At 46.5% G+C, this 14698-nt stretch overlaps 1 protein-coding gene across 3 annotated transcripts in view; it reads left to right on the top strand.

The window, feature by feature from the left end:
- Window positions 1-2015: 2015 nt before the first annotated feature.
- The window catches only part of polr1c (RNA polymerase I and III subunit C), a 46616-nt gene continuing 33933 nt past the window's right edge, over window positions 2016-14698 (top strand). For all 3 annotated transcript variants that reach the window (XR_011340835.1, XM_069887880.1, XM_069887881.1), the window contains exons 1-2: window positions 2016-2152; window positions 12632-12764. Coding sequence is in view for 2 of the 3 variants with exons in the window: in XM_069887880.1 (XP_069743981.1) it covers window positions 2096-2152; window positions 12632-12764 (190 nt within the window). In the remaining variant the exon portion in view is untranslated. The remainder of the gene's footprint in view (window positions 2153-12631; window positions 12765-14698) is intronic.

The raw sequence follows: 14698 nt of genomic DNA, 5'->3' as shown, positions 1-14698 counted from the left end.
TATCTGGGAGGAAAGGGATGGGTAAGGGAGGGATGATAGCTGGGAGGTGATGGGGGTTGGGCAGCAGGAGAATGGCCTTTAAAGTTGGGGGGGGGGGGGCATGATCTGTTTACCTCTGACAGTAAATTCAGTTTATTATCACTAAGATGCAGTGAAAGGTTTTCTTGTCTGTGCTATCCAGGCAAGTCAACTTAGGCTTAAGTACAAATGGTGCAATAATACGACAAACAGAGAGAGTACGGGAAGTGTAGTGGTTAGTCTGATGCTATTACAGCACCGGCGACCTGGGTTCAAATTTGGCACTGTCTTTAGGGCATTTGTACATTCTCCCTGTGTCTTTGTGGGTTTCCATAGGGTGCTCCAGTTTCCTTCCACCCTCCCAAAATGTACGGGGTTGTAGGTGTAATTGGGTGGCATGGGTTTAAATGGCAGGAAACTTGTAAATAAAATTTAAATTTTAACATTTATAGTGTTAAAGGGAAAATGTTATGTTACTTCCAGTCACTGCCTGTGGTGGTTTCCTGGGGATTCTTCCATAATTTGCTCTCACGAATAGGAACATTTCTATGGAAAGGTAGGGAAGGAGGGAAAAATTGATCTGGGATTACAGTCTGGGCGGATTACGATTACCAAACTTCAAGAAATACTATTGGGCAGCTCAGTTAAGATACATCGCCTCACTCTGCGTAGGGTAGGTGAGAAGGTAGCAGAGGACTTTATTTATAAATGGAATGCTAAATTGTTATCTAGGAAAACAGGCAGCCCTATTCTAAAACAAATAATCTTCATTTGGAATACAATTAACCAATATCTAGGAATCAAAGGGGGGGGGGGGATGTCCCCAAAAACACCCCCGGCTCCAGATAGGTTAATAACATTGACGGTGGGTAACAAGATCCTGGACACCTGATGTTGTAATGGCATTAGGTGCATAGAGGACTGTTGTGGGCAGCTAATGTCATTTGAACAACTCAGGTTTAAGTATGATTTATCAAATAAGATATTCCACTGCTACCTTCAGATGAGATCTTTTCTGCAGGACAAATTAGGTCCAACTATGGCTCTACCAACGTGAAGTGACTTAGGGGCCATGATTTGAAGGGGGAACACATGGAAGTTCATCTTGGCAGTGTATTTCTTGCTCCAAGCAGAAGGACCTAAACCAGGCCTTCACAAATCAAGACAGAAGAGGGGGTTGGAGCTAGGAATAACAATTGATGAGCAGTGCTGGTCCGACTTATGTCAGATCAGCGTGACTCCAAACATTGATGTGCGGTACAGGCTGGTGCAATACAACTTTCTGTACCAGCTGTACCTGATGCTGCAAAAATTAAATGGATCTAAACCAGATCTATCAGACCAATGCTTTAGTTGTGGCATTGAGACAGGAACCTTTGTGCACACAACCTGGACATGTATCAGGGTGAGGCCCTTGTGGGTGAAACTAGGTCAAGTGCTAGAAAAAAAACCATAGGTAAATAATTCCTGCAGGATCCAGAGTTGTTCCTGTTGGGAAACAATGGACATAAGACTCCCAATGAATCTGTCCAAATTCCAAACCTGATAGGTAATGATCGCATTGGCAGTGTCCAGGAAGTGCATAGCAGTTACCTGGAAATCCGACTCCTGCCTAAGCATTACTCACTGGAACACGAAAATGTAAAGCTGTGTTCCCCTGGAGAAAATTACTTGCAACTTAAGAAAAGAGTGGTGGGGAAGGAGGGGAACGAAAAGAGCTTGAACTCTGAAGAAAACTTTGTATAAAACTGAGAATTGTAAACTCTAATCAATGGTGATACTCTTAACATTGACACTGATGATGTTGATAACTGAGTGTGTTTGGAAAATTTTAAATATTCAAAAAAAATTCTGTTAAAACAGGGCAGGGTTTTTTTTAACCATGGGAAGTCCTTTTAAGAGTCTAATTCTCTTTGAATGTGGGCATTTGTATTTTCAAGATTATGTATCATTTGTGGGGGGGAAGTGCATGTGACCAGGGTATACACAAAATGTGAGTGGAGTGTGACATTCATGTCTTCATCAGAATTTCAGGATCGGCATTGTTCAATTGGAGGAAGACACTTTGGAGTTTGACATGATTGGAATCGATGCTGCTATTGCAAATGCGTTCCGCAGGATCTTGCTTGCTGAGGTAATACTGCAGGCTGTGTAAGGTTATTGTATTCAACAAAGCATTTTAAATCATTAGGATATGACAATTAACATCACTGGTATGAAAGACTCACATGTACAGTAATTTGGCCCAATGAAAATTTGGGATTCACAAATTGCAAAAAAACTCTGAGATACAGAGTAGCAATTTAATCTCTGGACTTTTTAAGATCAGTTTTTATTTTAAGTTTGTATTTGTTGAACAAGCGGGAGATGTGGCTTCATGTTAAGGTAAATCACAATATGGTTGCAGGGTCACCTATATTCAGAATTTTGGTTAGTAACGCATATTTTACCATTTATAGTGGGATTCTTTGACTACCTAAAATAAAATGGAAAATATGATAAATAGCCAGTAGGTTGGGCAGCATCTGTGGAGTTGTTTTTTCAGGTGATGATCTTTCTTTGACTACCTGCATATAATTCAATTCTCTTTTTGGCATTTGTGTAGACCAGTGGTCTGTGACCACCTTGAAAACATCCAGAGCATTGGTCAGAAAGCTTCATCAGCCCTGGAGAATCACAAATTCAATCCTTATTGTGCTCACAAGATATAGAAACAGAAGTAGGCCCATCGAGTCTCCTCCGCCATGCTAATCATGGACTGATCCATCCACTCAGCCCCACTTCCCAAATACCTGTCAATCTCTGCTGAGTTGTGTAGCTGGAGATGTCTGTCAAGGATCTATTTTATGGTGCCAGACCTTTTTTTGTATTTGTTGCTGTTTGCTGACGACAGGAATATTAATGTTTAGCGATTCCATCCCTTGGGATGTTGATTATCTTTCAGTCTCTCGCTATTTAAAAAAACTCTGTTTTTCTATCAAAATCGATGTCGTTGCAATTTTGCACATTACGTTACCTGTACATTCCATGCACTATGGCTTTGCCTATTGATTTATTCTACCTATATCTGCTTTAAAGTCTCCATTCTCCCAACTCACCATGTCTGTATCACAAGTAAACCTGGTGGATGGTTCCCCTTGTTCAATGATTGATATTGATTGTGAACCTCTGGGGCTTCACCATGGATCCCCGCAGCACTCCAGTGTTTGCAGCCTTCTAACTTGAATGTTTAACTCCATGAAGCAGTCTTAAACCCATGAGGAAACAATGGCATGCTCGAGGAACTCAGCTGGTCAAACAGATCCATGAGTAAAAATGGTCAATGTTTTTCGACCAAAGTGGGAAGCAGTGATATTGAGTCTATCAAAGCAAAAAAAGAAGAGCGGAAGAGGCTGGGAAGGGCTGAGAGGTGATTTGTCAAATGAGAAATGGGTAGAGAGAGAGAGACCACTAGGAAGGGAAGAAAAGTAAGCAGGAGTAGGTAAAGAGATGGAAACAGTGGAACCAGATAAAGGTGAGGGTTACCTTTAAAAAAAAATGACATTCATGCCATTAGGTCTAAGGCTAGTCAGGAGGAATGTGGTGTTTCTCACATTTGACCTTGTCTATATTCATCCCAGACCCATTTTGTGCATTCACCTCTTGTGTGACAGTTTATTAAAGACCTTGTGGGAGGGCAGATTCCTTCCCCATCTATACTGGTTACAACCTCATGATTTCCCTGCCAAGAGTCCACATTAACTCTGCCCAATCCTTTTGTTTGCTCAGTGACTTGATCTTTCTTTAATAATTTTAACATTCCCCATGCTAAATTCTCTGCTTTCTCTCTCTTAAATTGTGGCTTTATGCTCGCAACTACAATCTGCGGACATCTAATATATGTGCAATTTTTGCTCCAAGCATACCTGTCCAGTTTTTATAGTCTAACTTTGTTGCTGAATCATTCATCCCCATCACCTTTCTGCTGAATGTTCTCTACACCTGTATACTTCCTGTACTGAGGTGGCCAGAATTGGGTTCATTAAGTAGCATTCTGTTTTGTGACAGATTATTTTATATTATGTATAGATATGTTTTTGATAAACAACTAAACAAACACAAACACTTCACAACACAGATCTCATTTAAAATGCCAGAGTTCTGATCAAGCCAGAGTCCAAGCTCCCAGTGCCTTTGTAAGGACAATGGAAACTGCTATGCTGAAGGGCTTCACAAGTAGGTGTTAATTGGACATGCTGTGGAGAAATGGAAGATTGGGTCCAGTGCCACAATCTGTTTGAATGCAGTTTGCTGTTATAAGAACGTCATGTGGCTTTGCAAGCAGAGAGAGAAGAGACCAAACAGACTTTCTCTGAGGGAGAGAGAACATGGCAACTGCCAGCTTGTTTGAAACCCCATTTTGAAGATGAATTGTGAGTTCTGAGTTCAGCCTGTTCAAAGCCTGTGTCTTCATACAAGAGGAGATGGCTGGCTATTTAATGTTTCACCCGAGATAAGGGAAACAGATAAGGAACTCTGTGGTGACCTGAGAGAAAGTGGTATCGTCTGGAAAACCCTGATGAGGCAAGTTTCTTCACCAAGACACAGAAGTGGCTGATTGGAAGGAATCAGTTTGTGTTTGTCCAACGAGCAACAAATCTCTCTCTGAAAACCAACAAGAACCTTCCTGAGTGGTAACCATTTACCTTTCAAGCACCAAAGCCTGGTGAAGATTCATAAATGTTAAATTCTGTGTACAGTATAAGAATTGCCTGATACTGGTGAATTTGGAGGAATGAGAAGTGGGATTGGACTGTGAATCAAAGAACTTTTCTGAACTTACACACACATTACATACATGTGCGCTTAGAATTAGAAGGGGTTTAAGGTAATAGTAATAAGATAAAGTTTGATCCTGTTTTTATGTTTAAAGAAAATTAAAAGTAACTTTTGTTTACGTAACCATTTGTCTTGGTGAATTTCTATTGCTGCTGGGTTTTGGGGTCCTCTGGGCCCGTAACAGTTTCTTCTGCCAACATAGTATCACTTAACACATGTGTATAGAATTTAATTTCCTTTTGCCCCATCCATTCTGTGAACCAATGATGTTTTCCAGGAGTTGTCGTTAGTAAATTTTGATTTGTATAACTCAGTTGTTTATGCAAACAGGGTGGTGTCAACACTTGCCACTGGGCAATGCCAAAATCTGCCATCATCCAATCTAAAAATGAACTTGCCCTTGCTTAAAGAAGGGCTCAGGTCCGAAACGTCAGTAGTATATCTTTACCTTCTGTGGACAATGCGAGACATCTGAGTTTCTCCAGCATTTCTGTGTGTTTTTGCTTTCTGTTTGTTTTTTTCATTTGATCTGACGTTTGTCCACTAAACATTAATTTAACCAGCCTTCATGGAGATTATCAAATGCCTCCTATCAATAAATAGGTGACCTCTACTTCATTACAGGTGCTCCTAAACTTACGATGGGGTTGTGGTCTGAGAAACCCATTGTAAGTTTAAAAAAAATCCTAACTTGAAAAAGAATACCAATATACCTTGTGTAACACCAACAGCACTGTATCAGTCTCAACTCTGATCCCGCTGCCCAGCTCTCTACCGACAGCACTGTATCAGTCTCAACTCTGATCCCGCTGCCCCGCTCTCTACCAACAGCACTGTATCAGTCTCAACTCTGATCCCACTGCCCTGCTCTCTCCCGACAGCACTGTATCAATCTCAACTCTGATCCCGCTGCCCCGCTCTCTCCCGACAGCACTGTATCAGTCTCAACTCTGATCCCGCTGCCCTGCTCTCTCCCGACAGCACTGTATCAGTCTCAACTCTGATCCCGCTGCCCTGCTCTCTCCCGACAGCACTGTATCAGTCTCAACTCTGATCCCGCTGCCCTGCTCTCTCCCGACAGCACTGTATCAGTCTCAACTCTGATCCCGATGCCCCACTCTTCCCCCGACAGCACTGAATCAGTCCCCACACTGATCCTGCTGCCCCTCTCTTCCCCCGAGAGCACTGTATCAGTTCCCACACTGATCCCACTGTCTTGCTTTCTCCTGATGGCACTGTATCAGTCCCCACACTGATCCCACTGCCCCACACTGATCCCACTGCCCCACGCTGATCCCACTGCCCCACGCTGATCCCACTGCCCCACGCTGATCCCACTGCCCCACGCTGATCCCACTGCCCCACGCTGATCCCACTGCCCCACGCTGATCCCACTGCCCCACGCTGATCCCACTGCCCCACGCTGATCCCACTGCCCCACGCTGATCCCACTGCCCCACGCTGATCCCACTGCCCCACGCTGATCCCACTGCCCCACGCTGATCCCACTGCCCCACGCTGATCCCACTGCCCCACGCTGATCCCACTGCCCCACGCTGATCCCACTGCCCCACGCTGATCCCACTGCCCCACGCTGATCCCACTGCCCCACGCTGATCCCACTGCCCCACGCTGATCCCACTGCCCCACGCTGATCCCACTGCCCCACGCTGATCCCACTGCCCCACGCTGATCCCACTGCCCCACGCTGATCCCACTGCCCCACGCTGATCCCACTGCCCCACGCTGATCCCACTGCCCCACGCTGATCCCACTGCCCCACGCTGATCCCACTGCCCCACGCTGATCCCACTGCCCCACGCTGATCCCACTGCCCCACGCTGATCCCACTGCCCCACGCTGATCCCACTGCCCCACGCTGATCCCACGCTGATCCCACTGCCCCACGCTGATCCCACGCTGATCCCACTGCCCCACGCTGATCCCACGCTGATCCCACTGCCCCACGCTGATCCCACGCTGATCCCACTGCCCCACGCTGATCCCACGCTGATCCCACTGCCCCACGCTGATCCCACGCTGATCCCACTGCCCCACGCTGATCCCACGCTGATCCCACTGCCCCACGCTGATCCCACTGCCCCACGCTGATCCCACTGCCCCACGCTGATCCCACTGCCCCACGCTGATCCCACTGCCCCACGCTGATCCCACTGCCCCACGCTGATCCCACTGCCCCACGCTGATCCCACTGCCCCACGCTGATCCCACTGCCCCACGCTGATCCCACTGCCCCACGCTGATCCCACTGCCCCACGCTGATCCCACTGCCCCACGCTGATCCCACTGCCCCACGCTGATCCCACTGCCCCACGCTGATCCCACTGCCCCACGCTGATCCCACTGCCCCACGCTGATCCCACTGCCCCACGCTGATCCCACTGCCCCACGCTGATCCCACTGCCCCACGCTGATCCCACTGCCCCACGCTGATCCCACTGCCCCACGCTGATCCCACTGCCCCACGCTGATCCCACTGCCCCACGCTGATCCCACTGCCCCACGCTGATCCCACTGCCCCACGCTGATCCCACTGCCCCACGCTGATCCCACTGCCCCACGCTGATCCCACTGCCCCACGCTGATCCCACTGCCCCACGCTGATCCCACTGCCCCACGCTGATCCCACTGCCCCACGCTGATCCCACTGCCCCACGCTGATCCCACTGCCCCACGCTGATCCCACTGCCCCACGCTGATCCCACTGCCCCACGCTGATCCCACTGCCCCACGCTGATCCCACTGCCCCACGCTGATCCCACTGCCCCACGCTGATCCCACTGCCCCACGCTGATCCCACTGCCCCACGCTGATCCCACTGCCCCACGCTGATCCCACTGCCCCACGCTGATCCCACTGCCCCACGCTGATCCCACTGCCCCACGCTGATCCCACTGCCCCACGCTGATCCCACTGCCCCACGCTGATCCCACTGCCCCACGCTGATCCCACTGCCCCACGCTGATCCCACTGCCCCACGCTGATCCCACTGCCCCACGCTGATCCCACTGCCCCACGCTGATCCCACTGCCCCACGCTGATCCCACTGCCCCACGCTGATCCCACTGCCCCACGCTGATCCCACTGCCCCACGCTGATCCCACTGCCCCACGCTGATCCCACTGCCCCACGCTGATCCCACTGCCCCACGCTGATCCCACTGCCCCACGCTGATCCCACTGCCCCACGCTGATCCCACTGCCCCACGCTGATCCCACTGCCCCACGCTGATCCCACTGCCCCACGCTGATCCCACTGCCCCACGCTGATCCCACTGCCCCACGCTGATCCCACTGCCCCACGCTGATCCCACTGCCCCACGCTGATCCCACTGCCCCACGCTGATCCCACTGCCCCACGCTGATCCCACTGCCCCACGCTGATCCCACTGCCCCACGCTGATCCCACTGCCCCACGCTGATCCCACTGCCCCACGCTGATCCCACTGCCCCACGCTGATCCCACTGCCCCACGCTGATCCCACTGCCCCACGCTGATCCCACTGCCCCACGCTGATCCCACTGCCCCACGCTGATCCCACTGCCCCACGCTGATCCCACTGCCCCACGCTGATCCCACTGCCCCACGCTGATCCCACTGCCCCACGCTGATCCCACTGCCCCACGCTGATCCCACTGCCCCACGCTGATCCCACTGCCCCACGCTGATCCCACTGCCCCACGCTGATCCCACTGCCCCACTCTCTCCTGACTGCACTGTATCAGTCCCCACATTGATCCTGCTCCCTCCCGACAGTGCTGTATCAGTCCCTGCATGCTTTCCTACTGAGCTAAAAGAAGTGATTGACCAAGGAGACTACTAAGAATTCACCTTAGAGGAATTATCAACGTTTATTGGAAAAATCAACAATGCTTGTGATGACCTTTAACGTATTAAATTAAAGTAAATAATAACAGTCACACTATTGTACCATCATAACCTTGAAAAGTCATGTTGGGCAAATCAAATGGAGTTTGCATTAAACAGATCCATGCCAGCTCTGCTTATTAACGTGTTTCCAAAAGCTCTTCTGCCATAAAGGTGAAATTGGTCAGCCCACATCCATTATGAACTTTAAAAGATTAGAATAGAATCTTTCTAAATGGTCAAAAGGTATAAATAGTGGAAGTCCAAGAGGTCTGAGGAGATGGTGTGAAATGCACAGAGGTTATTAAAATATCAAGGGCAGGTACTGAAAATCAAAAGGCTGATAGAATCCTGACTTGTGTAAAGGGCAGGAATAGGCAAGGAATTGAAGTTTTTCCATCGCTGTAATTGAGAAAACCCCAGTTCGAACAACAGAAGGATCACACAGGGGATTTGGCATAAATTGGAGGTTGGTTAATAGGCAGCCTACAGTGTAGGAATAAACAATTTGTTTTGCATATGCATGTTGTGACTAATGGAGTATTACAGGGATTGAACTTGGGACCTCAGCTAGTCATAAATGAAATCAGTGATTTGGGTGAGAGCCAAGTCTAATGTGTCCACATTTGTTGGTGAAAGTTTATCAACCTCAAAAGTTGACTCTTTCGTGCTCCACAGATACTGCCTGACCTGAATGCTTAAAATATCTTGTGTTTCTCTTGGTTTCGAGCCCACTTAAAAGCCTCCCATTTGCAAGACATTGTCTTGTGTGCTAACAGCCTCTTACAATCAGTGTTTGAGAGTTCTTGTGTAATGCCATGAAAATTAGCCTTGCCCCAATTTAGGAACAGACCTATCTTTTCCATGGCTATTTTAAAACGAATAGAATTATGGTCGCTGGTCCCAAAGTGCTCCTCCATTGGCGCCACCTAATTTCTCAAGAGGAGGTTGAGTTTTGACCCCTCTCTACTACAGCCATCTACAAATTGCTTGAGAAAACTTTGCTGGATGCATGAAACAAATTCTGCCCCATCCAATCACTTAACACCGTAGTATTCCCAGTTAATATTAAGGAAGTTAAAATTATGTACTCTCATGACCATTTTATTCTTGCAGTAATCTCCATATCTATTTGATCATCAAATTTCTGCTGACTATTGAGGGGGGTGGGGGGTGCTATAATGCAATCTCATCAAGGTACCGGTAATTGCCCTCTTCCTAAATTCTCATTTAGTCTCAGTGGACAAACCCTGGACATATCCTCTCTAAGTATCCCATGATATTACCCCTAATCAAAATCACAACACCCTCTCCTCTCTTACCTCCACCTGCCTGTAGCATCTGTACCCCTTCCTTGAATTGTGATAATATTGCCATCACATGTGCCATGAAATTGTCTGAACTGAATGTTTAGAACCATAGAACACTACAGCACTGAAAACAGGCCCTTCAGCCCTTCTAATCTGTGCCAAAACAACATTCCACTAGGTCCACTGACCTGCACCCATTCCATAACCCTACAGGCCTCTCCTATCCATGTATCTATCCAGTCTATTTTTTAAAAATTAAGAGTGAGCCTGCATTTACCACGTCAGATGGCAACTCGTTCCATACTCCCACCACTCTGAGTAAAAAGTTCCCCCTAATCCTTTTCCCTTTCACCCTAAAACCATCTCCTCTTGTATTTATCTCTCCTAAGTGGAAAGAGCCTGCCCGCATTTACTCTGTCCATACCTCTCATAATTTTGTAAACCTCTATCAAATCTCACCTCATTCTTCTAGGTTCTTGAAGTCCAGGCAACATCCTAGTAAATCAGAACTGCACTCTTTCAATCTGGTGATATCCTTCCTGTAGTTTGGTGACCAAAACTGTACACAATATTCCAAATTTGACCTCACCCAATGTCTTGTACCTGTACAACATCACCATAACATCCCAACTCCTGTACTCAATATTTTGATTTATAAAGGCCAAGATGTGAAAACCTTTCTTTATAACCCTGTCTACCTGTGAAGCCACTTTCAAGGAATTATGTATCTGAATTCCCAGATCTTTGTTCCTCCGCACTCCTCAGTGCCCGACCATTTACTGTGTATGTCCTACCTTGGTTTGTCCTTCTAAAAGGCAACACCTCACACTTTTCTGCATTAAATTCCATCTGCCACTTTCTGGTCCATTTTTCTATTCGGTTCAGATCCCTCTGCAAGTTTAGAAAGCCTTCCTCGCTGTCCACGACGCCTCGAATCTTAATGTCATCAGCAAACTTGCTGATCCAATTTACTACATATCAGAGTATCCAGATCATTGATATAGACAACAAACAACAATGGTCCCAGCACCGATCCCTGAGGCACACAACAAGTTACAGGCCTCCGATCTGATAACCAATTTTCCAGAACCACTCTGTTTTTTTTCCATTCAGCCAACTTCGAATCCAGTTTACAATCTCTCCATGGATACCTAATGTCTGAACCTTCTGAAGTAGCCTCCCGTGTGGGACTTGTCAAAGGCCTTACTAAAGTCCATGTAGACAACATCCATAGCCTTTCCTTCATCTACTTTCTTGGTAACTTTGAAAAACTATAAGATTTGTTAAACGCAACCAGCATGCACAAAGCCATGCTGACCATCCTTAATCATCCCTTGGCTGTCCAAATACTTGATCTCTCAGAATTCCCTCCAATAATTTACCTATTACTGATGTCAGGCTCACCGGCCTGTAATTTCCTAGTTTACTTTTAGAGCCTTTTTTAAACAACGGAACAGCATGAGCCTCTCTCCAATCTTCTGGCACCTCACCTGTGAATAAGGATGTTATAAATATTTCTGCCAGGGCCCCTGCAATTTCTATACTCTTCTCCCTTAGTGTCCGAGGGAATATTGTGTCAGGCCCGGGGAATTTATCCACCTTTATTCACTGTAAGACACCAAGCACCTCCTTCTCTTTTGCGACTACTGCTTGTTTCCCTTCTTTCCTTATGCCAGTTTCCTGAGTACATACTAATGCAAAAAAACTGTTTAAGATCTTCCCCATCTCGTGAGGCTCCACACATAGACAACCACTCTTAACTTCTCAGGGACCAATTCATGGTCTAAGATACTAAGATACAATGGGTAAAAGTCTTTTGTGTGCCACTTCTCTTGTAGCACAAAATTCAACAAAAATGCAGGGTACTGTGTTACAGAGAAAATATTCAGCTATACAAGTTAAACTCCCTTAGCTGTCAGGTTTCATGCATTAAAATAAATCCAGTTTGGCTTATCCGACCTGCTGCCCCCTGCACTTGTTTGCTTTAATGTTGCCTCAACTTTCCCATCTGCTGCGCGCAGCTTCTTTGGAACCCACTGTCCTACTAAAAAAGTATCTCCCCACTGGTGTATAAGTTCCCCTCCCGTACAATAGAAATTTAGAATTCCATTTTGCAAGATACTATGGGTACCATATCAATTTCATATATTGGAAATTGATTATTTTTATGGATGTGAAGTGAGATCTATTGTGACCTTATTGCTTAACAGGATTGACGGCCTACCTGGGTTTATGTGTCATCCAGAATGATGATAATTTGCATCATTTCCCACAGGATCACTTGCAACTCCAGTCATGCTTCATCCAGCAGTCTAACTACAGGAATGTTTCTGTTGTGCAGGGTAAATTTTCAAGCAAGGGCTCTGGACAAAACTTCTGAGAAGGAGGGAGCAGGCGAGAGCCTAACTATTGCTCTTAGACACCATCCTGCCAGGATTAACAAATGCAGCACATTTATGGATGGGACTGAGTCAGGTCTAATGTGGCTCTGAGCCTCTAGGGAACTGTCAGTTGGGCAGATCACAATTTGACATTTTCCATGGCTTTTAATGTATGAAACCTGCTGCAGTGAATGGAAGATTGGCTCTGTTCTTCAGGTCCCAACCATGGCCATAGAGAAGGCATATATCTACAACAACACCTCCATTGTTCAAGACGAGATCCTGGCGCACAGATTGGGCCTCATCCCCATCAAAGCAGACCCACGACTCTTTGAGTACAGGAGCACAGGTGAGGGAGTTGTTTTGCCTCAGCCATGAAAAGAGGTACAGGGGTCTTCCAGGAACACTTACCATAAAACAGTAAGATATAGGAGCAGAAGTAGGGCATTCAACCCATTGAGTCCAGTCTGCCATTCCATCATGAGGTAATCCATTCACACATTCATCCCCACTCCCCTTCCTTCTCCTTATATCCTTTGATACCCTGACTTAAATACACCCAACAACTTGGCCTCCACAGCTGACTGTGGTAGTAAATTCCACAGGTTCACCACTCTGGCTAAAGAAATACCTCTACATCTCTGTTTTAAATGGGGATCCTTCAATTCTGAAGTTGTGCCCTCTTGTCCTCAACTCCCCTGCCATGGGAAACAACTTTTGCAAATCTCTGTCCAGGCCTTTCAACATTCTGAATGTTTCCATGAAGGACCCCCCCCCCCCATTCTTCTGTACTCCCAGGAGTACAGTCCCAAAAGCTGTCAAACATTTCTCATATTGCTAATTCCTTCATTCCAGGAATTATTCTGTGAATCTTCACCGAACCCTCTCCAATGCCAGCACATCATTTCTTAATTTCTTAAATAAGGAGCCCACAACTGTATCCCATACTCCAAGTGATGCCTCACTAATGCCTTACAAAGCCTCAACACCATCTCCCTGCTCTTGTATCCTATTCCTCTATATATGAATGCCAACATTGCATTTGCCTTCACCACCATCTCAACCTGGAAGTTGACCAGGGCTGAGAGGGAGAGATAAGTTTGCTGAATTCCGAGTGCTTCCACTTTCTTTCCTACAATCTATTTTCTCTCAGGTGCCCATCAGCTTCTTTCAATCTCTGAGTAATCTCCTTTGCTAGGTGTAATTTAAAGTAGACAAATACCCTACCAACCTTTAGGATGTTGGAGAAAACTGGAGTACCTGGAGGAAACCCATGCGATCACAAAAAATCTGAAAACTCCACTCAGCACTCAAGGCCATGATTGAACCAAGGTCACTGGAACTGTGAGGCAGTAGTGCTGTCTGGTGCACCAATGTGGGACTACTGTAGAATAACTGCTTTACCATGAACACTTACTAGGTACTAAATGAAACCTCCTCCTTCAGGTACAGTTATGGAAAGGATGGGTTCATGGTTGGGAATGGTTAAAAGGGATAGAACAGTGGTTCTCTACCTTTTTTTCCATTCACATAACACTTTAAGTAATCCTTATGCCATCGGTGCTCTGTGATTAGTAAGGGATTACTTAAGGTGGTATGTGAGTGGGAAGGGAAGGTTGAGAACCATGGCTTTAGACCCTGAAATATTTGGCTTGAGAAAAATTGTAATTGGCCCATTTCCTTTGGAGTTATGAAGCCGTGCACATAATGAGTCAATTAGGTACGATTAAAACAGGGGTTTTCAAACTTGCTTTCCACCCACATATCATCTTATGCAATCCCTTACTAATCACAGAGCACCGATGGCATTGGGAATATTTAAAGTGGGATGTGAGTGGAAAGAAAACGTTGAGAACCACTGGGATAGAACATTCCACACAGTACAGGCCCTTTAGCCCACGATGTTCTGCGGACCGAGATAAACCTACTCAACAATCTAAACCTTCCCTACCTCACGCTCAGAACCCTCTCGTATCCATGTGCTTCTCTGAGTCTTGTACCAGCCTCCACCACCACCTCTGCACTCCAGGGACCCTCTTACTCTTTTTTAAATCCCTATGATTGCTGTGTTTGTAAAGTATCAAAAAGAGATCAAACGATACTTAATTCTTTCTTCTTCTTTGGCTTGGCTTCGCGGACGAAGATTTATGGAGGGGGTAAATGTCCACGTCAGCTGCAGGCTGCTAGATACTGCTAGATAACTATATAGACACTCACATTGGACCCAGGTTGGACTCTGATACCAGTGGCCGTCTATCTTCTACATGGTACGAGACAATGGTG

This window comes from Narcine bancroftii, chromosome 6 (assembly GCF_036971445.1).
Source record: "Narcine bancroftii isolate sNarBan1 chromosome 6, sNarBan1.hap1, whole genome shotgun sequence".
Classification (NCBI taxonomy): Eukaryota; Metazoa; Chordata; class Chondrichthyes; order Torpediniformes; family Narcinidae; genus Narcine; species Narcine bancroftii.
Note: the sequence above shows the minus strand (reverse complement) of the source record. Positions and strands in the feature narration are given on the sequence as shown.